Source organism: Lepisosteus oculatus, chromosome 12 (genome assembly GCF_040954835.1).
Source record: "Lepisosteus oculatus isolate fLepOcu1 chromosome 12, fLepOcu1.hap2, whole genome shotgun sequence".
In the NCBI taxonomy this organism is placed as follows: Eukaryota; Metazoa; Chordata; class Actinopteri; order Semionotiformes; family Lepisosteidae; genus Lepisosteus; species Lepisosteus oculatus.
In genome coordinates, this window is record NC_090707.1 from 11,082,697 (window position 1) to 11,107,640 (window position 24,944).

Consider the following 24,944-nt stretch of genomic DNA (forward strand, 5'->3'; position numbering starts at 1 on the left):
TGCCCGGCAAGAACGGTTCCGCCTTTGTTGATGTTAACATTACACAATATGACGTGAGAAGAGGGGTAATAAGCAATAAAATATAAAAATATATTTAAACCCTTGTATTTTCACAATGCTTCGCAAATCCTTCTCTATCACTCCTTCAGGTTGCCCTTGCTGTAGATAAAGACGCACTTTTGTAATAGAAAAAAGCAGTACATCTGAGCTCAGTGTCCGAAATAAATGGAACGAGGGTCCAATGGTTAATACTAATAGACTTCTATTTAGAGCACTTTAAACTAAAAGCTCCGTACAGTACAACATATAATACACAACAGAACCAAAACAACTCGGAAAAAGCACTAGAGATTGAATTACGTGTACTAAATTATACATTGAAAGGTTTACAGAAAAATCAATTTTTAAAACATGGTTTTGAAGTGTTGACTGGAGCAGTCGAAAGTAGACGACGAATAGATAAAAAAATTATGAGACTCGCTTCTGGGCAGTCAATTCCATAGGTTCTACAGGTGAGAAGGGTTTGTCTTGAATTGTGTGCTGCCTGGTTTTTGAGGAAGAACACATTAATCACCAAATGTCGGATTAACAGATTGGCAGTACTCATACAATAGATCTTTGAAATAAATCTGTACATTAAGAATTCAATACCTGATACGTGAATAAGAACTGTCCATTCTAATGTGAGCGCAATAATGGGTGTGTGGGACAAAAGCTATCTATGACTGATTGATTGTTATGGGCATTGATGCACAGTGCTTCTATAAAAGTAGTACATTTATATTTCCTTCCTCAGGTTCTTAAACTGTCCATTGACTGGAAGGGGGGGCTCTGGAACAAGGTGAGAATACACCATGAATCATTACATTGTTACCCCTGACCATCTGTATACAGCCACTTAATTAATGAGCCCTGACTAGCCTCCCCCGCAGGGGTGAGTCATGAGTCTGTATAGGGGGGCTTCACAGGTTTCAGATAGCCCTAGTCAGAAGACAACTCAGGACTTTTGGAGAAGAATGGAATGTGAGAGAGATTGAACCAGGACAGGACTTGACCTGGAGACCAGGGACTGGGAGCAGAGGTGGATATTCCCCACCATCGTCTACCAGTCCAGTTTTGGGTAGAGGAAAGAACACCCAGGGACACCTGTTTCAGGACCCATAATCAGTTCACAATGAGAGGGACGGTGCGGTCCAGTAAGACAATCATATAACAGAGTACTGCAATATTGTGCAAACTTGATATTTTATTTTTAATGTTTGAATTTTACTTTTTATATACATGTAATTTCTGAATATAATTACAGGTAGTTATAATCACAAAAAGTAGGTATCTATACAACCCAACAGCCTTGTACATTTCTTTATGGGGTGTTTGGTATTTGAATACTTCACATAAACAGCTCTCAAACTATTTTGAAGTAGAAATGCTGAGTACTGCACACAACTGTCCTGCGCCACTTACTAATCTCATACAGTGATCTGCTCTTGACTGTTATGCTATGATGCTGCTATGATGACACACATTGATTAGGGAGAATAAAATAATATTGTCCCATTGAAATGCCCAACTTTGTGCAGATCTGTATGAGGAGGTTATGAGTGAGGCAAGACAGATGTCAGTGTGAAGTGTGAAAATACAGTATTTTACACACCTGAAAATTATAGGGTGCCACACATTTATTTTTAAACAAACTTATTGTACTTTACCGACACTGCTCTATAGCAGTTCAATGTTTTTTTAAGTTTATGTGGATTTGTTTTAATTTAATATATATCTTTTTTCACGTTTTGTTTGAAAAACAGGGTATTATTCACAACAAAAACAAGATACACAGTAAAAATAATAAAAAAGAACAATAAACAAACTGAAAATCCAGGTGCATTGTTGGCATCTCAGATGAGCAGAATGCAGCAGATACTACCATCCTGTGCAACCTGCAGGAAGAGAAATAGAGGGAGAGAACAGTGAAATAATTCAGAGATTCTCTTGTTCTGTTTTTCATACAGGTACCAGCATCATTCCACACAACCCCAGCACATTATTCCTTGAGTCTCTGGGGCAGGTGTAGCTGACTGTGTGGACCTACCTCTCAGATCCTTTGCTCCTCTCCTCATCGGGTCCCCACTGCCTCACCCTCTCAGGAAAGCGGAGAAAGAGTCCTTCTTGTCTAGGTAGTCAGAAAAGGCAGAAGTCAGGGAGTCGGGGGCATACAGTGACGGCGGGGGGTCTCCAGCCTTCATCTTGTCCCCAGGAAACCGTCCGGAGACCTTGGACATGTCTACCCCACGCCGAATAAAATATGCCTGCAGAGTGCGGAAGAACTGGGAGACAAAGCAAGGACATACAAACAGGGAATTAATATGTTTTTGGCCTCACTGAGCTTGTGTCTTTACAAATATGGATTGCTTACTCTCAGTGGGGGTCTATCTCGTTATATGTTTATTCTGCTCCTCTTGATAAGCATGACTGTGTATGACAATTTAGTCCACCCCCCAAAGGGAATATCTTACAAGGTCTCTGTTGCTTGGGATTTCCAGGGACTTCCACTTCTCTGGTGGTCCCTGGGGGCTACAGTGCCCCTGGGCTATCAGCGTTGCAGAGAGACAGAGGACCAGCACTTGTAATGACAACATCTTCACTGGAGATAACAGGGGACACTACTGGGAAAAAGCACAGAGTGAACTGCCTGCGTACAAAGATGTAGCTGAGCTATTCACATTTCATATACAATCAATGAAATGATTAATTATGTTATAGTGTTCTTTTAGTAGTGAACACCATCTCAAACATGTTATAGTAGCATCTCAAATTTGGAGCATGTTTTCCAAAAAAGTAATAAATATAAGAGCACACACAAAAGAAAATTAGAAAACTAATTAAAAATAAATATTCAAATTATTGTCCTTCTCATCCAGTACAGGAGAAGTGATAGTAAAAGAGAACAAGGTTTATCAACTCAAAATCTGGAGAATGGACAGAAATTTGTACAGTCCTCTCTGAGAAAACATTCTACAACATGCAGAAATATTATTTTCAGAGACTATGGCAAGCTACAGTTACCCAAGAGATTGTGTACTTCTCAAACTAAAAAAGCAAAGCAAAACCTAATTGCATGATATATAATATTTATTCACTCAAAATATTTATTAATGGAAATGAAATGTTTACATTTCTTTTAATTCATTGTCTAAAGGCAAGGACTATTTGTACACCTGTTGTCCAAATTTTTCTTTGGATCATAAAACCTCCTGTTATTTAGCTGTTGTTCCTATCCTAAAGATGCCACATTGAGATATACTAACAGTCTAACACCAAAACAGTTTTCTCCTACACTCTTTCTGAGCCAAGTCTACCTCTGCTCACACACACTTCCACTCACACTCTGACACACTTACCAGTTCCGCTCCTTGTCCAGCTGCCTGTGAGAGAGAAAGAGTCTCTCTTAATGTCAGACTGCAAGTTAGCCTGACTTGCGTCTTCCCTTCCTCTTTATATCTGCTGAGAGGCGTGTCTGGAAACATAGAGGTATGACAACAGTGCCATCGAAGAGAGCATTGTGTATGAATGTCACTGAGCTCACACAGACATAAATGAGAAATTAGTCTGAGTCTGAGGAACTCTTTAAAAAACAAATGAATGTTCCAAGTCTGCAAAAAAACAGCCGCTGCTCAGTTTTAAGTTCACTTCAATCCCCGATGTTCACTTCCTCACGGTGTTTGTTTTTATATGCTGAAATTGTAATGCAGCGTGGCAAATATCAGTCAATGTACTAAGGCCGAAAATTTAAAAAAAAAATCAAACTCGGGCATCAAGCTCAGCTAGGACACTGGTGTGAGAGGTTAAAGATGAATGGTGCTTTTTTAACTGAAAGTAGGGGCATTTCTGGTTACTGGTTTGGTGGTACAAAACAAGATTGACAAAACTGACCCTCTCGGTCTTTAATTTTTAAAAAATATTTAAATAAGACCTTTCTCTTCTTTTCTACATCCTTCTCAACACCCACCAGATTGACGGAGAAACATCCTGTATCAGGTCTCTCATGTGATGAACAGTAGTGGTGCTTTGTGTGCGTCAGAAATAGGCTGATAATATCAGTGTGTGATGACGGGCATAAATGCCAATTAAGACGGAAGTTCGTTTATCTGATGGGCATTGAGAAAGGAGGATTATTAGAGTGTATGTGAGGCAGCTGTAAAGGGGGATGGGGAGTTGACTGTTATTATGTGAATGAGTGGCATCTCCACACACCCGTTCAAAGCTAATGAAATTTCTGTTCTTCTCAATCTCCTTCCCTCTCTGTCCCTCGGTCATTTTAATCTCCATTACAGACAGCAAGGTCAGAAGGTCCCTCTCTGGTATTTCACGACAGCGCTTTGAAGCTCCAGATAATAACTTCTGTTTCTTTACACTCTTTTATAAACAAACAGAATTCTTTCTGTGTTCTTCCGATCAAGATTAAAAAGCTACGCAACCAATCCATTCGCAATGGAAATGAAATTATGCCAGTCCTGTCCCTCCCATCAATTCTGCAAGGGTGCTATGGATCCATCCAAAACTACAGTATATTTTGACAGTTTTTATTAGAACTGTTGTACTGGTGCTTTATTTAAAATCAACATTGTGTCTTCTCTCCACCTATAAGACAGAAGCAAATGAAAAAAATAAGATTCAGCATTCTGTACCGAATGGAGACTGCTTAATTTTTGTACTTCTACTTATGTTGAGATGCACTAATTAGTGTGTACCTGTCACTGACCTGTCTTAAAGATGGATAGAGAAACTGAGGAAATCCATCTGTAAAACTGGTGTACACATCAACTTAATAAAGCATCTTTCTCTATTTGTATTTCATAATAGCTCAAGAGCCCTTCAACACCTACATTCTCTTTCTCTCCTTCTCTCCATCTCCTGTTTGTTCTCAGACTCCCTCTTTCCAGTATAGTATATTCTTGGCTTAAAATGACTGACTCTGAAAAACTTAAATTAAAACTCAATGACCTATCTGTCTATATATAGCTGTTTGCCATCACAGGCTATGCCAGTCAGGTAATGAATGCAGGTGAAGAAGCTGTCTGGAGGTCTTCCATTTTTATGAGGTATCTGCAGGGCTATTGTGGAACATTGTGGATATTAAGCAAGGCCAACAGGCCACAGAACAGCGGATTAATCCAGAGGGTGCAAGGCAAGCTCTCTAGACCTCTCTAGTCTGACAGACAAGGCAGGTGTAATAAAAGAAGGCTCCTGCATTACCCAGTGAACATTCAATGGGGGAAAGTAAACAGGCAAGTTCAAAGTTTATAAAAAAAAGAACAGAATTGTCTTTTGGGCATCAGAGTGTTTGCCAAAACACTAAAAATCATAAACTCTAAGTTCAGTGCAGGGCTGTTTATTGGTCTAAAATTCCTCACCATATGATAGCATGCCTATCAAACAATATTGCTGTGATACAACTTGATAAAACAAAGATGTAGTAAAATAGTGAAATTATAATCAATGCACACAAAAGAGGACATGTGTTTAGTCCAGGATTATACAAACCTTAGAAAAGCAAATGATTAATGAAAGAGTATTAAAAAACTATAGGAAAAGTGACATTTTATTAAGGGGTTCTGAAGGATTAGTCTGTACTGTAGAGCTTTGGGGAAAAACAGACATGCACAAAACTTCATTTAAACTTAAAAGCCAAGGGTTTCATTGAGTAAAGCCTCCTGGCTACAAGAATGCAACTCTGAATGTCTAACTGGAAGCCTGTGAGTTCACCTCTTGAGTTCTGCGTTTGCTGTTGTTCCCTTCAGTCGGGAAAGTCACTCATATTGCTGAGATAAAATGCCCAGCGGTGTAAATGGGTACTTATAAAGTCATCTTTGTAAATAAAAACTGTGCGGATTAAATAAATCATTATTTCACATGACTAGGGTTTCCAAAACCTAGCCACACCCAAACAACAACCAACTGGCCAGTAACACAAAAGTGTTAAAACTATTCTGACATTTGTTTAAATTAAACACAAACGGTAAGCGTTTAAATGCAAGCAGTTAAAATGTTAAAATGATATGATTAGGTTATAGCTCAATTCAAAACTTGACCCTGGTGGTGAATACAGAGGTGAACGGGAGAATCATGTATCTTCTGGCAAAGCATAAAGGCAAAACTAGAGGATGTAAAGTGAAAATGATGCTCTTTTTTCCTAATATTGAAATGTATTAGCAAATAAAGCAGAACACTATGCAAAATATACTGGGTTCAAATTTGCTTATGAATTCAAAAGTTAATTGCAAACCCCATGAGCTTAGAGAAAAAAGAGAAAAAGAATGGCTGAATAAGAAAAATTGTATCAGTTAATTTATTATTTTTTTCTCAAAAATGTCACAGTTGTAAAATAAATATACAATTGAACCTAAAAAAAGCGCATCTTTTGCAACAGTGCATACACCTGAGTCGAACACATGAGATATCCCTTCATGGTAACACTCCGACAAGTCAAAACACAAACACAATTAAAAAGACACAGACCCGAGAGTTGAGTGGCAAACCAGAGCCGTCACCACCCCCTCTCTGGAAAGTGGCTGACAATGAGGTGCTGCAGTGCACTGCGTTGCATGCTGGCACACAGAGCAGAACGTTCTATTGCTGTGATGGGTCAGGGCATCTTACAGCTTTAGCAAACACAAACACCTTATGACAAACACTGATGCTGTATGAAGGTGATTTTATTACTCTTGAATCCCTTTTTGTCAGTTGTTTTCGTACCTTGTGGTGCTTACGCAGATTCTTAAATTCAGCTTTGGAATGACGAGCTCAAGAAGTTCAGGCGGGATGATAAAGGAGTTCACTGGCCTATTCGAACATTTTGTGAAAACCACACACCTAGACAGCAATGAAATACACTGCACAATCAGACGGGAACCCGCGGAACTGTCAATTGGAACAACGCAGGCCAGAAGGTGCTAAATCGGCAGGTGGTGTGATTTTATACCCTAGGGGAGTTGGACCCTGGTGCTCAAGAGCCACCATTCAGTAGGTCTTACAGGTCACCCTTAGATCTATTTCAGACAGACAGATCTAAAACAGAAGTGGCCAATCGTGCTCCAAAAGAAATAAAGTGTGTCACAATTTTCATCGCAGTGCACAAGCCACCTATTTAGGTAGCCAAAATGAGAATGGTTAAAAATCGATTAAGGACAACCTAAAACATTCTGCATTGTGAAAATCCAGGACCAGAGTAAGCCACCTCTGCTGAACCTGAATGAAAGCAAGACCCTCTGGTTTATATGGTGGTTTGTGAAATGTGGTCTCTTTGGCCCCCTTTGTATTTCATTGCTGTAGATTCCCCATTTTTTCTGAGTTTCCTGAATAGGCCAACCGACTCCACAAGCGCACTGTACAGTAGTGATGTGTGGGTTGACACACACCCGCTGGTCGGGCGGGCTCAGGTTAAAAAAAAAAAGATTTTATATCGGGTCAGGCAGGTGCAGGTTCATTTCTCACAACCGCCGGTGGTTGCAGGTAAAAAGCCGACCCGCACATCACTACTGTACAGTATATGCACAGCGATGTCCACTACAGACAGATATCAACAGCACTCTTAACTGTATTTCTGCTCTGGTCTGCCTTGGCTAAGTCAAGTGTAGAGCACTGCTGATTTCTGTATTTATGTAGATTTTTGAAACAGATATATAATTTTTTTAAATCCAAGAAAACATTTGCCAGTTATGAAAGAATATGAGAACAATTAATGAATCTGGGATAAAAGGAATGTTTTTAAGGTGCATGGCCGTGGTATTCACTGTGTAGTCAGAGAAAGACCCTGATTGAGAAGAACACTTCACACTGCTCTGAAAACCGCCAAAAATCTTTCAATAACACATCACAATCAAGTGTTATAAGTTGTAGTCAAGAAGTATTGCACGCAAGAAAAAGGATTTTACCACATAGTTAAGCCGATACAAATCTATTCAGTCTATTCATGTTTAACATTCTTCTTAGTTGAGCATGGTGTAGATGATTCTAAGCACACACGCTGTACAACACTCCATCACCAATCACGAGTCACAGGCAGTGCTGGCAACATCACAGAACACCAGTCTTCCAGCAGCAAGAGACATCACTACACACACGCACCTTCAGTCCACTGGGCACACACAACAACTACACAGGGCTCTGGGCCAAAGCTTGCAAAACCTTTGTAAAACACTTATCGATATCAGAAAAAGCGTTCCACAACGAGACTCTTGTTCGTCTAATGTACAGACAGTACTTGTATTTTCAACTTATTGCTGATATTTCTAGGTTTTTATTTAAACAGAATCTTTACAATGACACAATCATTTAAGCTCTTCAAGGTAGTACTCACCATAAAGAAAGGCTCAATAGAATAAAAGATTGAGTAATCTGCAAAAAATGGTAAGCACATCTTTGCCCACAGCTGCACGTTCAAGTACATTCACAATGCAGTTCATAAAGACACGCTGTGTACAGTAAATATCCAGGACAACAGGGGGTTAGTGTGGTCATTGCAGCCTAGTAGTTAAGAAAAGGTAGCAGAAATGCCAGTGTGGAGTGATGCAGGGAAAATCCCTCTGGGCTGTTATTTCTAACTTGTGAGTTATAGTAGGAAACCTCCCACTTTGAAGAAAACACATGACAGTATAAGATCAATATTTGCAGCACATTTACATTTTTGTTGTTTTTAAACTGGACACTTATTGTACGAAAGCTTATATAACATCAGAAACTGCATACAACCAAAGCTGTAGACCATAATTGTACAATCCACTAGACAGGGAGATCTGGCATTTCTGCAAAAGGCACTGGCTATTTTTAGAAAAGATAAGAGAATGAAGAAGAAGCTCTTCTGAGCTGCAGTGATCAGTTCAGCTTTAGAATCACAGTGTTGGTCCACTAGGTTCCTAGGGAGGCAGTGACTAAAGCAGCTGGATTACAGAGGTGCACTGAGGGCAGGTCAGATGTGCAGATACTCTGAGAGTATCTCTTCACACTGGCAGATCACCCCGTCGAGGAAGTTCAGAGGTAATCTGTACAGCTTGCAATGCCCATTTGCTACCGCTTTGGGGCAGCCAATAAAATGGCAGAGCTTGACAGACATGCTGCTTCTTTGTGGGGGGCTACTAAACTGAGCAGTGCCATTAAGACAAGACGTACATCCCCTTCCCCACCGCAGCTGAGAATACCTCAATCACACAGGGCCAGACCCATAACTCATTGACAATTTACAGCTTTTAAGCAGAATGTAAATAGATAATAATAGATTATAGAAGTAAATAGTAAATAGAGACTTAATCATGTTAAAAGCATGTTAGAACAGAGTAGTGTGGTAGTTCAGTGTCTAGGAAAATTGTCTTATGAGTCTGGCCCCAGAGCTCTGTCTTCAGGCCCCTGGGGTATAGCAGCTAGCCAGGGTGTGTGGAAGCCACTGTGAAAAATGTCTGCCAACACACTCCACTTTATGGGATAACCTGATCAAAAAGTGCCCCATTGGCAAGTCTGGTCTCAGCCACAAGGAGGTTACAGTAATAATCACATTCACTTAGAGCACTCAAACACTAGAGAGCTTTGACAAAAGAAAACAGTTATTTTTAACACCAGTGATCTAATGTAACACCATTAATACATCTGACAGACAACATCAGGGAAAGGCAACCTGAAGCCATACCGGTCAGGGATAGACCAGGGCGACTGTACAGGACTTCCAGCCCACTGTCCACTTGCCTATGGCCTCTTTCTCTCTCTGTGTCAAAGAAGTGGCCACCAATGGCTGAGAGGAAATACTGCATTATGCTCACTTGGTCTCAGGATTATAAATAGCAGATCTCGTCTCTCTGATGGCCATCTTTACAGCGTGTCTTTTTATTATAGTTCTGGTAGCATGAAGAAGCATAAAAATGGGCAACGTACCATCGGAGATGGAGAGAGGGAGGTTTAGTGTATTTAACTGAAACAAATATACAGAAAATGATCTTAGTTTTGTCATCCTGTGTTTTGTCTGCTTGTTTCTGTAATCTTCATCTATTCCCTTTCAATGCAATAGGACAAGGGAGATAACTTCTCACTGTGCTGCAGACAGTGTATCGTCTCAAGGGAAAAGGGGATCAAACCCCACTATCAGTTAAAACTCAGGGCTGTGTCTCTTTCAGCGGCACAGATGAGGCTTCAATAAAACATAGGATGACACGGGTGTCTACTCCCGGCACCCACCTCTTCCTCCAACCAAGAAAGATAAAAAAAAACATTTTAATATCCTTTACAGTTTTACAGGCCACTTGAGCAGTGATGCTGGAAGAAACAGGAAGGCTGAGTAAGAGGTAGGGAAGCATTTGCAATATACAAAATAGTGGGAGAATTAACATAGGGAGAGTTGGGCGACTCAATGGGAGTGTGGCAACTAAACACCTTTTAAGGAATTCATCCTGACTGTAAATGCCTATGATTATAGAAGCTTCGAAGAGCCACAGGGCTTCTGCCTTTGATCACGGGTCTCAGACAGCTACAGAAACCTCAACGTCTGATTCCAACTATTTTCTCTGTAAGGCCACCACAGCACATCCTTACAGCATAAACAGAATTCATTCTGCACAGTTTACCTTTTATTTGATGGAGTGCTTCTTGAGAGTGAGCACCCCATGAAAGGTGTATTTGTAACTACAGAAGATCTGACACTTTAAAATGTTGTGCTAATGAGAGCAACATAAACACATCAATATACGCCTCGGAGTAAAATCCCATTGCACTAATCAATTTAAAATGATAAAAGAATAAAGTAGCGGGGGATAGACTTTGCAAACAAGGCCATCTACTGGCAATGTGTTGTTCATGTTGTACACAGAACGAACACCATTCAGGTTTGAAGATCTGATTGTCAAAACATGGGGAAGGAACTCCCCACTTTTTAATCTGTAATTTGTTTTTGGCATATCTTTCTTCTCATCTCCCTCACAGAGGTTGTCTCCTATTGTTCCAGGAGGAAAGACAAAGAGTTAGGGAGAGAAGTATCCAGGCTGGTGTCTAGTATAAGGCAAGATGAGGCTGAATGATGACAGATCCTTTGCTGCAGATGAATGTCAGCGTACTGCTTTCGTTCTGTGCAGCCCCAACACTGCACCAATCCCTGCAGAAAATCGGCAGTGCCAGTGCCTGTTACTGTAGCAGACATACACAGACTCCTAAAACTGGAACTAAACTGTCAAACACACACACACAACATCGAACTCCTGACACAATTAGTGCATTTGGCCACATACACAGACAGGCTCAGCTTGCTCCCCTAGAGGAGACCTGCTGACAGTAAAATCAAAGTCGACAATTCAAACACAGACAACAGCTTCCTCTGTCACTGAACAGAGGGAGAGAAAGAGGAGACCAGGGAAAAGGAACAGTGACAAAAAAAAAGTGAAGAAAAAAATGTAAATACCAAGTTACAATCACTTTTGAGAAACGCAGTCCTGGAATGTAGTATGAAAGGCAGAGTAACAGCAGTAATAATAAAAGCTACCAAACCAAACAACAATAATCATATTAATAATTATTATTATTAATTATAAAGATGTCTCTGTACAGATACTCAGATAACTGACCCTGCAGTGTGAAAGGGTGGCAAGTTTCCTTGGTGAAATATATCAGAATATATCAACCCTTTAGGGAACACCCACAAGTTGCCACACAGAGAGGCAAGAAAATGCCTATTTTCCTCTCTGTCAAGATTATCCTTCGCTGTCCTGCAGCCTGCTGTTCACCCCAAACTCCCTCCCATTTCAAAGACATGACCCAGGTCACACCCTGGTTAACAGGTGCTATATGAGGCAACAGAGAGCATGCAGGGCAAGGGACAGAGACAGGAAGTAGGTCACTCTGTAGAGGTGCATCAGGGAGAAGGTCACCATGGAGACACACACCGGCAACTGCAGCCTGCAGATCACGGCCAGCAGCTTACTGTGGAACAAAAACACAGTTATAAACACTGTTGCACTTTGACACACAGTTACACACTGCTACAGTCTCACGATGATCAGTATTCTAGAAAATCACTTATAATAAAAGGCGGTGGGGATTTACAAGCCAAAAAGAGAGAGGGAACAACACATTGATAGACAAGGAGATTGGCTAATAGGCAGATAGACTGGCTTTAGTTACCTGCAACACAGAGTGTGGGTGTTAGAGTTCATGAGAATAGTTGAAGAAACGATAAGAGGGAGAACAACTGGCCAGCAGGGATCAGGGTTGAGCTGCAGAGAGTGCCTGAATGGGGAGAGAGAGATGTCAGCCACACTGAATAAAAAAAACAAACATTTGCATAACTGCACTACAATATCTGAAAATGTTATTTTTTACAGTAATCCAGGTGTTCACCTAGTTGTCACATAAATCATGACTCAGGTCACGTTCTTTTCAAGCTCTTAAAGACATTTAAGGACTTATTAATATGGAGAATACCAGTAAGAGGACTCAAGTACTCTAGAGTTGACATAAACCTGCTTGTTGACATACTGAGCCTCCCAATTCAATACTGACAATGCATAGTTACTCAAGACTCTGCTAAATAGGTTAACATATGGAGACTGTCAAGAACAACAAATTCTTCTGCATTGGCATCTCCGTGATAGACAAGTTCAAGCTGACAATTTCCTCCATCTCTTTTCATATTGACCAGTGTGAATTATTCATTTATATAAAGTCTATCCCCACAAAAATTAGGAAGAAAGCTGTGGCTTAACTGAAGGTGGGGGTGGACTACTGGGAACGTGACAATGTGAGCTTACCGCAGGCTGCGCAACCAGTGTATCAGGGAGGGAGCACTCAGCATTACGGGCAGCGTCAGGAGTACAGATAGGCTCAGATGGAGTTGCAGGTTGTCCTGCACCTTCTCCAGGGCAGAGACTGTTATGAGGGAATTAGACCCTGCTGGATGAGCCTCCCCTTGCCCCGCACTCCCCCCTGCTTCTCTGACTTTCTCCCGGGGAGCCTATCGAGGCAGAAAGACACAGGAGTCACTGACAAGGCAGTTTCTTTTGACAGGGCTTAAAACACCTGCACTCCTGCTATACAGGTACCAAAGAATACACATCAGCTTTGCAAAGACATGCTGTATTATCACAGAAGCACGCATATCCATTTTGGAAATGTCATTTTGGAGTTCAACTATCTATTTTTAAGTTTCAGTCAGTGAAAGTACACCACCTGCACGATAGCTTATTGGAGTTAATGTAAGTCTTTACTTCAGGGATTTCTTCGGCCTTTGCACCCGGCACACAGAGAAGAGGTAAAGAGAAAAAGCAGCTCAGTCATGGTAGGCTCACCAGATTGAGGACATGCTTCAGTGTTCGCTCAGACATCTGCAACCTCATCACCTGGGGAAGGAAACACATCGACTGAAGGTATACATTACTCTGATACTACCGTCTTAAATAATTTAAGATCTATGGGTCACTGCATTAGCTGGTAATAAGGATGTTGTATCAATAGACTGGAACTGTACAGATTTATTAATTACAGTTTACAAGAAAGACAGATAGGTCGTAAGATAAAGGCAGATAATTGTATGAGATCAGAAATGCATTTACAAAAAGGAGGCTATAATAATGGTTGGATTTCAAATCAAATAATGTGTGAAATTCGAATAATAAAACACACCAGTAAGACCTCAGTTAGAATACAGCTTTTTATCTTGACCAATTCAATATAAAAAAGGACACTGAAGCTCTATCAAGCGTAAAAAACAGAATAATTCCTGATCTCAAGGGAATATCCTACAAAAACAAATTGAAGAAACTGAATCCATTTGGTTTTAAACAATGAAGACTGTGAGGGAATTTGATTTGTTAAATCAAAAAGCTTAGCTAAAATTGCTAAGCTAAAATGACTATTTTGTTAACACTAATGAAACAAGTAAAAGGAAATTAAGTAACAAAGCTTTTAGGTAAGTATTGTTGTTGTAAATAATTAAACAGCTTAAAAGAAACACCTGTACGAGTCAGATAAATTAGCTACACGTAACTAAACAAAAAGGTCCAATTCTCTAAGCCCTTTGTAAGCTTTCACACGTTCTTAAGTTTTCAAACAAACCAGCACCCTTTTCTTGTTCAATGTTGCAAGATACGCATTCATTCACAGAGAACCACAGTCTTGCCTTTTGCTCTCCCAGGTTTAAAGATGACTCCAATTCAGTTTCACAGGTGAAAAGAAAAGAAGAAAGTCACCTTGCACAGACAGAGGACTAAGACTCACCTTATACAGGTACAGGAAGTATACTGCCACGAGGGCCAGTGCTCCACAGGTTGCCCAGGCGACCAGCCCCAGAGTGACGATAAGGATGATCCGTGAGCGTGTTAGTGGGTGCCCATTGTCTTGGATGATGGAAGGTCTGTGTTGGACAGGGGCAGAGAGTTATGTCAGCTCTCCATACAACCCGGCCTCTCCTTAATCACAGCATTGCCTTAACTCCATCAGCCTAGACATCTCAACTACTAATGTCTACAAAACTCTGCAGCATCAAAGAAACGTTTGCTTTCTCCAGGCCACCTGGAGAAACATTTGCTATGCTTACAATAAACCACTGCACCTTCATTCTGCTCATGAAGAGAGACGGCCCCTGCAGGTTTCACAGACAAGTTCAACTCCTCAATAAAGCCTTGGAAACAGTAGTAAATTCATAACGTCAATAATTTATTCAGTTAAAGCATTAAGAGCTCATGTAGAGTCTTGAAGACTTGTGGATCTTCATTTAAACAGGAGGTGTCGCTGCACATAGCATGCTGTAATAGTACTAAATACTATTAGTATCTCAAAGACACGAACCCCTAAAAAAGGGGCAGAAAAAAGAGTTTAAATCCATTTATAAAATTCAATCCTGTATTAAAATCAAACCTATGCACTCTCAAAATTGGTCTACAAATTTGACACACTGTAAACAGCTGCACTCTGAAGGAATTATTGAATTCAGATGTGACATTGAATCCGATTAATTAATTTAGAAGTGAACTCGGACTGTTTAACTGGTTGTTCTCTACCAGGAATCTGATAGTGTTTTAGTGAACCAAAAAACATTATGAATCACGTGGAGATGGTACTGGTGATGTCAGAGCATAAGTGGTGATGATGTCGTTGTGCTTTGTGGCTGGCTTTGGAGCCTTGCCTGTGCAGTGGGCTCAGGATCCATGACAGCAGCTCAAGGGACAGCCGGAACAGTGCTCCTCCCCAGAATGCAACAGCAGCGCCCAACAAGAGCAGGAAGAGCGAGACCAGCCGTGTCCAGCCCTCTGCTGGGGACAGAGGCTCAGAGCTCTCCAGGACACCGTGGTCTAGAGCGGTCAAGGGTAAGGTGTCCACCAGGGGCAGACACAGAGCAGACCAGCCTGCCCGGAACCAGCTCAGCCTGCAACACAAAGCCGCATGGGATATCAGGAATCTAAATATCAGGTCTAAAACCTGAATACTGGACTGCTACACTGCTTCTGCAGGGAGACACAGCGCTGCACATGCCACATTATATAAAACATGTGATATGCAAGGACACTGTTACCAGAATTATAACAAATCTACCTCATAAATTGGCAACAATATCTGTTTTTGCATTAAAATAGCAATGTAATGTGCAACGTGATTTATATTGTATAACACACCAACATCCTTACAGTCATGGTGTTAACCCACAAACGAGGCCCTGTAATCGGAAAGTATGAAGAGATGCTTGTAAAAAGCAGATTCAGCCAATAAGAAATTAAAAAAATTAAGCACAAAAAAGGTGTAGATCCCAATTACTAGATATATTATATTTTTAAGAACATGAGCATCATGACCTTATGAAATAAATAAACTCTGTTTTCCTTTTATAGAGAAGCAGATGACAGTAGATAGGGGTGACATGGCTACTGGGTACTGAAGCAAAATGCAGACCCCTGCACAGACACCCCAGCCTGCCCTCTGCCAAGACAGAGCCCTAAAAACCCATCTTTATGCCAACAGATGAGTTTACCTCAGTCTTTCACTGAATTAGAGGAAATGCATTAACTCATTAGCTCCAGTGCCAAATCTGCTCCAAATAGAATCCAAATATTCTCCCAGCTAGTTTTCTTCCACAATGATCTAAGGTATGTGAACTATGTGAGGTTAACATTCGCCTCTTTCTAGATCTGCACATTTAGATTCTAACACTTCATGCCAGACTCACCGGAGTAGCAGGTGCAGCAGTGAGACCAGGAGCTCCACTCTGTGTAGCTGGGTAGATTCTCCCAGAGCCTCAGCCAGCTCCACAGGGCGCCCTGCAACAGTGACACAGTCTATTGAGATCCCGATATGCCACTCTCATAGAGCACCACAGTCTAAAACCTCTCATTCAACAGCAAAATGCAAAGCATACATCTGTACATCAAAAACACTGGCCAGAAAAGAACAATGTCTAACAAAAACAGCAGCAAATGTCTAAAATTTGAGAACTAATAAACAACTACTTGATGCCATGTAAACAACTGAAATCCGTATTGCTTTAGGTAGTATAAAGTGAGCTCAGAAGTGCATGGTCAAGGGGCCACAGGAGGCCAGATGTGCTAACCTGTGTGGATGAGCGAGTACACCTGTCCCTCGCAGGCCAGCAGGATGCAGACAGCCATGTACACAGGGAGGACTGGACCACAGAACCGCAGGACCTGTACACATACACAAAGGCATAGGGACAGCCTGCACAGACTACTACCAACAAATACAGGCACACACCCTTGGCAAATCAATGGTCTATAGGCTGCAGTTCTTTTACCTCTTGCAAATGTGTAGAACATGCATAACATTCTGTCCTGCTCATTTTTATTTCATTGTACTTAATTGTCAGTTTCTGTAGAACACAATTATATTCACCAGTTTCCCCTCATTTGCAGGATTTGGAGACATTTTTCCTAAACTAAGAATTTAATGCTCTATTGTTCTAGTAAATGTTATCATTTAAGGAAAACTGCCACAGAAGACTGAAAAACTAAGGGAAACTAAATTCACAAGATCTTACATGGTTAACAGATTTTGAAGGGATTCTTTAGACTACGAGACACGATGAAGAGCACAAACTTCAACTGAACTAATACCAGTGAAAACAATGCTGCTCAGAAATAGACTTGTTATACTGAACAGTAGAATTTAAATACGTCATGTGTTAAATGCAATGTGAATGGAAACTTTTCTCTTAGCTCTAAGTGTTCACTTCCATATGTTCAGTTGTGACAATACTGTACTCTTGGAGGATAAGAGGAAACTAAGAGAAAAATTAACATATGGTGTTTTACATAAACAGCCACTGACGTACTGGAGTCAAATCCATCCAGCCCTCTTACTGTGATTTTGCTGTTTCTGCCAATGAAGATAATTTACCCACTAGGCTAACTGGCAGAAACAGAACCAAATACCTCCTACATGATTTGGAAAGTACTTTAATGTGCTCAAGGAGACAAAAGCGTCATTGTGTTAATAAGCATGGGGACAGGGGAAAATCTGGAGAATAAACCATTTATTCTGTGACAGGACTAACACAATTTACTCACTTTCGCATCATTCATTCAAATAAGATTGATTAGGAAAACAAAATGAAAATCACTGCAAAGCACACAGTATGGATTGAATCCTGAAATCATATATACTTGTAACATTCCTTATGAAAGTAGATAGCACAGACAATGTAGAAATAAAAAGGCTTGCATGAAAGACTTTAATGGAGAGATCTGCAGGACGATTCGCAGGCGTCCTGCAGGAAGAAGTTGTGCAGCAGTTGTTCTAGGTGAGGGCTTACACAGGTTGTCTCAATCTGTTCTCACTGGACAGTTCTACTTGGGAAGTCTTTTCTCGAGCCATGAATCTTCCACTGTCAGGATGCGCCCTTCCCCGAGCTCTGCAAACAGCAGGGTTCCCAAAGTCCCACTAGAACAGTTTTCTTTGACACCCAGTGAAAACCTCGTCATTACACTTTGCTTCCAGAACATCTTCAGTCTCTATACAGTACATGGATTTAATCAGTTTATAGGGATTTCTGTGCAGTTACATTTATTAACAGCATGCCCATCCTTGTGGCAGTTCCAAGTCCAGGGGAAAAGACAGGAGCACACAACACCTGTCTCCTCCTGGATGGGCTGCAAGTCCGCTGCAGACACATTTATTCTGTTCAATATAAAAATTTAGAGCTATTTTTTATTACACTGTGCAACATTCTGTTGACATTTTCTGTTTTGATTTTTCCAAGACCCCATCCAAATTTACCTTATCAACTCATCTGCATGCCTTTTCTCTGGGCTGTTTTTTCACTGTTGTAAGGCTGAGTCTGGGAAGGCAGGTTTCCATCTTCTGTTGGTTACAATAGAGGCTGGACTTTGTTTTGGACCTAATCTGGGCTACTTTGGGCCTCTGGCAAGGGGCCTGACCTACTCTGTAGAACTGCTCTTCCACACGGATTTGGCTCGAGCAGGGTACTGTCCCTTTGAGTTTGGAGGACATCACAAGTCTGCTGTTCGTGCACGGGGGAATTTGGGAGGCCCTCCGAAGCCAAGAACTGATAGGATAGATCTTGAGCTGTGGCGTCCCCAAGGGAACCAGCTGGCTGGCTGGGCAGAACCGAGTTCTTTTCCCCAGGCTTGGCATGTCTCCCCTTACTCGCTGCAACCCTGCCAGCCAGTTCTCCACTGTTCCTAAACCATGGCCCTCGGTGTCCTCAGCCCCTTCCCTATCCAGAATGGCACAGTGCTGTAAGAGGTTGGCCTCAGTCAGTGGCAAAGACACACCCCAATACATAGCTCCACACAGCACTATCTTCCCACAGATACGTCAGCTTTACTCTGCATCAGAACTCCATGTCTTCTTTGCCTTTACAGTTAGTACTGGCTTTTTTGTATTATTTTCCACACAGTAAAAAGGGCGGCAGGTTCGATTCTGTGCATTTTCTTCATCTTCTTGTCTTACATTGGGATAAGAGTAGAAGTCCTATAGGCAATCTTCAGTTTTGAACTTGGACTGGGATTAAAACGATCTCTCCAAAAACCAAAAAGAAATGTGCATTGTTCCATCAGGCCCACTGCTGTAATGTTAGTTGATTCAGAAACGATATGCTCACTGTGATAGGTTTCTGAAGAATGGAATCTTCTTTAGAAAAGGAGAAGCAGATAGAACCTTGAAAAAAAAGCACCACTCTCTCACTTCCCAGTCTGCTCCCATGATGACGTTAAGCGTTTCTGTTTGCAGTGTCCTGTTGAGCTCTATTCTATTGACTCCAGCTACTCAGAGCGGAGGAAGATGCCAGGAACAACCCCTCAGGAACTCAGCGGATCACCTAAGACATCCCCCTGCTCTCGGCCTTCAGACCAGGCTGCTCTTCACATGAACTGTTCTCTTTTCTTCTTAACAGCTATCCTTCGATTGCTTTCTCACTAGTTTCTGTCTAAATCTCTCCTGATATTTTATCCTTCTTCACTTTATCTGCCACATTCTGGCTTTTTCAGTTCCCTATCCTTCCCAACTTACTGCATCATTGTTGTGGAACAGCTATAAATCTGAGCGTAGGAGGGACCCATTGCAACCAATGTGCAGATTGTACCACCCCTCATTCACGTGCACCAGAGGTGGGACAATAAAAGGATGACAGGGGTAATTAATCTCCAACACCCAGAGCAAGGAACAGTGAGGAAGACAACGGAAACAGAACTGAAAAGTATTATCAGACTCACAGATAAGAGAAAATATGCAGAAAAAATACAGAAAAGGGAATGTTATTTTCTCCACAAGTATGGGGAGACAGTCCTGCCACATATCCACTGTCTGAATTTGTATTTGTCTGAATTCAGACACTGTTTGTCTGAATTTGTGAATTCAGACAAATGAAAAATGTCATGCTGAGAAGCAGGTAAGACATGTCTAGACCTGCCCAGATCAGTGTCAAAGCCTTCAACCTGCAGAGAGTTCAAATCAAAGGCTAAATTCATAAGCGTGTGATATAGAGACCTCACTATAGATAATATAGCTAACCTTTAATAATCACCACCTAATTCCTGAGCACACCCTGTGCAAACCAGGCACAAACTCCCTCATTCATTAACCTATTCTGTCCAAGACACTTTTTCCTTCACAATATTGTTTAAATAACCTTGCAATAACACATGGTTACAAGCTGTGATGAAGTCATATTATATGTCTTACCTGTCCAAGCACCTGGAAGAAAGAGGTCTGGACAGACACCTGGAGAGACAAAGGGAAATACATATGAACTGTGCTGCTCAAACCAGAGCCTTATTCTAATACAGCTCTTCCTCAATGAAAGTAAAAGGTTTGCATGAAAACACTAACAGAAACCTCAAAGGAAGCCAGTCTTTTTTGCACTTCACTTCTCAGGGAACACTATAAATGCACAGTGCGAAGATGGAAACAAACAAGCCATGAAGCTCGTACTGAGATTGGAAGTCCTGGAACAGGCAAAGATCATCATCAAATTATCTGCTAGAATGGGAATCATTCTATCACTCCACTGTGAAGTGGAGAAAGAAATTTATTGTAAAACATTTCAGGACTTTTCACAAAATCTTTCCACAAAATCCCAGGTTGTATTTATAATTTAATTATGATGCCAAAATGAATATCTAATATCTAAGGGGAATGCTAGAATAAATTAAATATTTAAGCCTATATGGAGACACCAGGCTTTCTTAAAGTTGAAGCATGGATACAAGAGTGACAGGAATAAAACAGTAAAAATTAAAAAATTAAGGCCTCATGTCTTTCATGAATTCTCTTTCTGAAGAATGTATTATGAGGCTGATTCCCTTTCCATAAGCATTTCAAAATTCAATTAATCTCAATACCCTAAATGAGGAGAAAGAGGAATCAAAATTGAAAAAATGAAAGCACAGAAAACACAAGTTTTAAGAGAACTGGAAAAAGGGGAGTTAAGACACATTCTTCAAATATTAAGTGTGATAGTGTTTAAATTGTAATAAATCCTAACATCAAGTTATCTGAAGTTTTTAACTAGCAGGACACTTGCCAGCATGCCTGTTTTTTCATTGCAACATTTTAAGACAGCACTGCAGACTTGGACCAGTCATTATGACCCTTAATACTCAATAATATTCTGACAAAACAATCAAGCCATCAAAATAGGTAATAAATGTGCTTTGAACTGGAAGGCACTGTATAGCATATCATCATATCACAGCAACATGCAACATTAAGGGACAGAAATGGTTTTCAAAAGATAGCTTAAACTAGTGATTCATAAAACAAGGAAAACAACAGAGTTAAGAGTGGACATCCCCGATGAATGCCCCTAGAGATGAGTATTTCTTAAACCCCCTTTTGAAGCAATGGGGATTTAAGAACCTTAGCGTACTTCTTAATACAAGGCCGAATACTGTATATTTGGTGATTTTCACTTCATGAGTGACATCATACAGCCACAGAACACAAATTCACAGCATATACAAACAAACACAGGATGGCCTCAGCTGTCATCATATTAGCTGTGTAAAATTTCTGTGAAACCAATTCCTGTACCTGCCAAAGTAAACAAAGAGGGGGGAATTGGCACTGGAGACCTGCTACAACCAGCACATCTCTGCAACTACAAAGACACCAAGGGCCTCCGCTTCATTAACCATACCACCTGCTCTGATATCAATTGTTATGAGGGCAGCAGTTGCCTACTTATAACTTGCAGGTAATAAAAATCAGCTGTGTCGCTGGTTCATTTGAACCCAGTTGTAAATATCATTCCTCAATGACTATCCAGTATAACTGCTTAAATTGGTTGCTGAATGACAGATGTGCATAACCTAACACCACTGCTTTACGGTAACAGGTCAGGGAATTCCGGGTTATCACTAAAGTATGTCTAACTCACAACTAACTGCCTAAGTAAATAACTTGCCATTGCAGTACAGTCAACTTAGCATGATTATTTTTTTCAACTGTCTGCTAGGCACTATGTCAGCGGCCATTTTTGGTATAAACTGTTCTTCTGTCAGCATGGTGCCATTGCCTGTGAGAGCTCTACCTTGTACTGGCAGTCTGGAGACGTGTGTAGCTGCAGGATGGCGCTGGAGGAGTTGTCAGGGCGACTTGTGTGCAGCTTGGCAAATATCTCAGTCACTGAAGGCACGCTGGCAGACAAAGAGGGAAACAAAGTCACTGAAAGACAGGCAGCGGCTAGGCAGTCCACAGGCAGGAAGAGAATGCAAAGAGGCCCTGAGGCTCACTTAGAGACAATGAAGGACACCTGTCTCTCACCAAGAAACAGAGATTCTCACCATAATTGAGATGCTGAGAAAGACTGTGAGACACAGACAGCAACTAAGAGATAAAGGGGCACACAGAACCACAGAGAGTTACAGTAAATAACAGTCATCCATCTTGCCAACAAAACAAACAGCAGCTGTACCTAGCAGCTGTGAAGGAGTCTTCTCGGAACCAGGGAACTTGCAGCCTGTACACGCTGGGAAGTCTGCCTGTAGTAAAACAGGAGATAGGATAGATACAGACTCATATCACCCCAGTTACCTGCAGAGATCATTTCTTATCTTCTATCACTAGTTCACTATAACCAGATCATTCTAGAGACCCTTACATCACTTGTTGGACACTATAGAGTCCTATTCTTCACACTTGTCATTGGTAGAGGCCTCTAAATCACCTGCTGTCTGATAGCGTGAAAAAGTCCTAAGGCACACGGACCATGTTTAAAGACTCCCACCCATCACACTCTGACACTGTACAGACTGCCTACATCATGCCTAGGAAAAGGAAGAGCTCATCTTACCTCTGGTCCCTTTGCACTGGCTTTCAATGGTGACTTTAAAAGCCTGGTAAACCTGGAAACACCAGACAGAGAAAAAGTACTTCTACAACTGTTTTATAACCCCCACAGACACTAGTCAAAACTACAGATGGCAATATGAATACTGAAATTGTAAAACATGGTACTTCAAGTTCTGACTATTAGGTAGTTTATTGGGTAGACTAAAAGCCGATTGTAAAACTTCAAACCATTGTATGTTATCAAAAGTAATTATTTGGCATATCCTCACAAAATAAGCAAATGCAAAGCTGTACCTGGTGGAAATCCAATAGCTCGACAGTGTAGAACAGTGCAGGGGAGCTCAGGGTTACCTCACGGATGGACATGCCTGTCCAGATACAGATTGACATTTTTACACAACTCTTGGTATTATTAAAACAGTTGTACATGGATGTAGCAGGCCAGATTGATGCCCTTAATCAAACAGATCGAGCAGTCAGTATACCAACCAATTTAAAGTAATTAGTGTTGGTAGTAGGGTACTGCCCTTTGTGCCAGGAAAGGGGCAGTAGTAACCTGTCCTTCCACAGGGGTGTGCAACATTGTTAACATTCCCATTCATTATCAGAAAGCTGCTTATTCCTTGTAAGCTCATGGTAGCCTGGACCTCATCCCAGACAGATAGGGCATACAGGGACAATTTAGCAGCATTAATTAGCCCAGCCAGCACATTTTGGAGAGAAGCCAGAGCATTCAGCAAAAACCTACACAAACACAGAGAGAACAAGCAAACTCCACAAAGTCTGCTTTTAAACCCAGGACTCAATAGCTTTGACTAACCTCCGCAATACCATGCTGCCCTTTGTTAATATACGTCAAATAAAATGTTGCTATTGAAAACGTTATGAAAACAGACTATTCTTATCAGTTTCCTATTACCCAAATAACTAATTTCATTCATCAAAAATTACTCAATTGGTAATAAATACCTAAAAATAAACCGATGACATTCCCCCCGTTTTAAAGGAAGGCCAGCTTTTGTGTGCCAGACACTCACCAAAGGACAGGATGTGAGGGACGGGGACAGAGGCAGTCCGGGAGTCCTCGCTGAACCACTCACACTCCACACTGAACTGTGGACACAGAGAGAGGGGCACGGGATTATCAATGATTTATCTGATTTATTAACTTTCATCGTGGTGGGTGTGGAACTAAGAAAATCTGTCTTCATTGTTATTTTAATTTACAGAGCCATCATTAAAATATCCAAAACACCATGTTCAACAACCTAATGACTTTGTGTTTGAACTGCTCACCTGTGGTTGTAACTATGAGTTTAAATCACTCACCTGCTACTGATTGGACTAGTAACACTCTAAGCTTGTGTCTTTCCTTCTATTTGATTCTTGGTAAAATACCTCATTGTCAACTGCGTACTATTGTGCATCGCCAGGCCTAGCTTTTACCTGACCGCCATTGAGGCTGGACGCGCTGAGAACCAGGTGAGAGAACGAGAACAGGTCACTGAGCTTCACTGTCACAACCTGGCGGATAGAGACAGACATGTGAAACAGGTTCTCAAAGAGAACCTCAATCCACGATCTACCTCAACCCCAGCTCTAACCCCTGCTCTATTTCAAAAAGGCAAGACATGCGGCCGAGAAGTGTTTATTCTAAAGCGTCCCCTCCTTCTTATGGAACTGTGGACTTGCATGGACTGGTGACCCTTGACCCTCTGAGAGTTCTCAATCCCACCCCGCTGCTTCCTAATTCACACAGGGCTGTTCATGTCATATTATTTCTACAGTCAAAGCATGTCCATAACAGTTTTGCAATCCTCTTCCTGCGCAGTATCTCCATTAAAACAGAACAAAAAACAAAACAGGGAAAGACAGGGAACAAAATGTGTGACAATGGAGGAATTACCTTGTATGCTGGGAGCAGTTCTGTGTCCCAGGACAGATCCACAGCTTGCCGACTGGGAGAATTGCAAATAAAGCACAACACATTTTACCAACAAAGCACATTGAGCACACAGCCTCCAGATGATCTACTATAACTCGCCTGCAATGCTAGTGAAGAATAAGGACTACTTTTGTAATTCTTCAGATCAGTTTCACCTGAGAGACTTGACCGACAACCCCAATGTTTCTGACAGCATATCAAGTGAACCAAAGGTTTG

General features: G+C 41.2%; 1 protein-coding gene and 1 long non-coding RNA gene across 3 annotated transcripts in view; both read right to left on the reverse strand.

Moving 5' to 3' along the window:
- Window positions 1-245: 245 nt before the first annotated feature.
- Window positions 246-3,484, reverse strand: LOC102695087 (uncharacterized). Its single transcript, XR_001479746.2, has 4 exons — window positions 3,399-3,484; window positions 2,514-2,663; window positions 2,090-2,324; window positions 246-1,937 (listed from the first exon to the last, which is right to left on the reverse strand). It is a non-coding gene; the product is annotated as an uncharacterized lncRNA (long non-coding RNA).
- Window positions 3,485-7,938: 4,454 nt separating this feature from the next.
- Window positions 7,939-24,944, reverse strand: part of pgap1 (post-GPI attachment to proteins inositol deacylase 1) — a 29,832-nt gene continuing 12,826 nt past the window's right edge. For both annotated transcript variants that reach the window (XM_069196517.1, XM_069196516.1), the window contains exons 12-27: window positions 24,689-24,740; window positions 24,229-24,306; window positions 23,820-23,895; window positions 23,077-23,150; window positions 22,784-22,835; window positions 22,406-22,472; window positions 22,022-22,127; window positions 20,173-20,211; window positions 16,565-16,658; window positions 16,184-16,274; window positions 15,149-15,388; window positions 14,242-14,377; window positions 13,314-13,364; window positions 12,777-12,979; window positions 12,151-12,255; window positions 7,939-11,949 (exon numbers count right to left, since the gene is read on the reverse strand). In XM_069196517.1, the coding sequence (XP_069052618.1) occupies window positions 11,811-11,949; window positions 12,151-12,255; window positions 12,777-12,979; window positions 13,314-13,364; window positions 14,242-14,377; window positions 15,149-15,388; window positions 16,184-16,274; window positions 16,565-16,658; window positions 20,173-20,211; window positions 22,022-22,127; window positions 22,406-22,472; window positions 22,784-22,835; window positions 23,077-23,150; window positions 23,820-23,895; window positions 24,229-24,306; window positions 24,689-24,740 (1,603 nt within the window). In that variant the 3' untranslated portion in view covers window positions 7,939-11,810. The remainder of the gene's footprint in view (window positions 11,950-12,150; window positions 12,256-12,776; window positions 12,980-13,313; window positions 13,365-14,241; window positions 14,378-15,148; window positions 15,389-16,183; window positions 16,275-16,564; window positions 16,659-20,172; window positions 20,212-22,021; window positions 22,128-22,405; window positions 22,473-22,783; window positions 22,836-23,076; window positions 23,151-23,819; window positions 23,896-24,228; window positions 24,307-24,688; window positions 24,741-24,944) is intronic.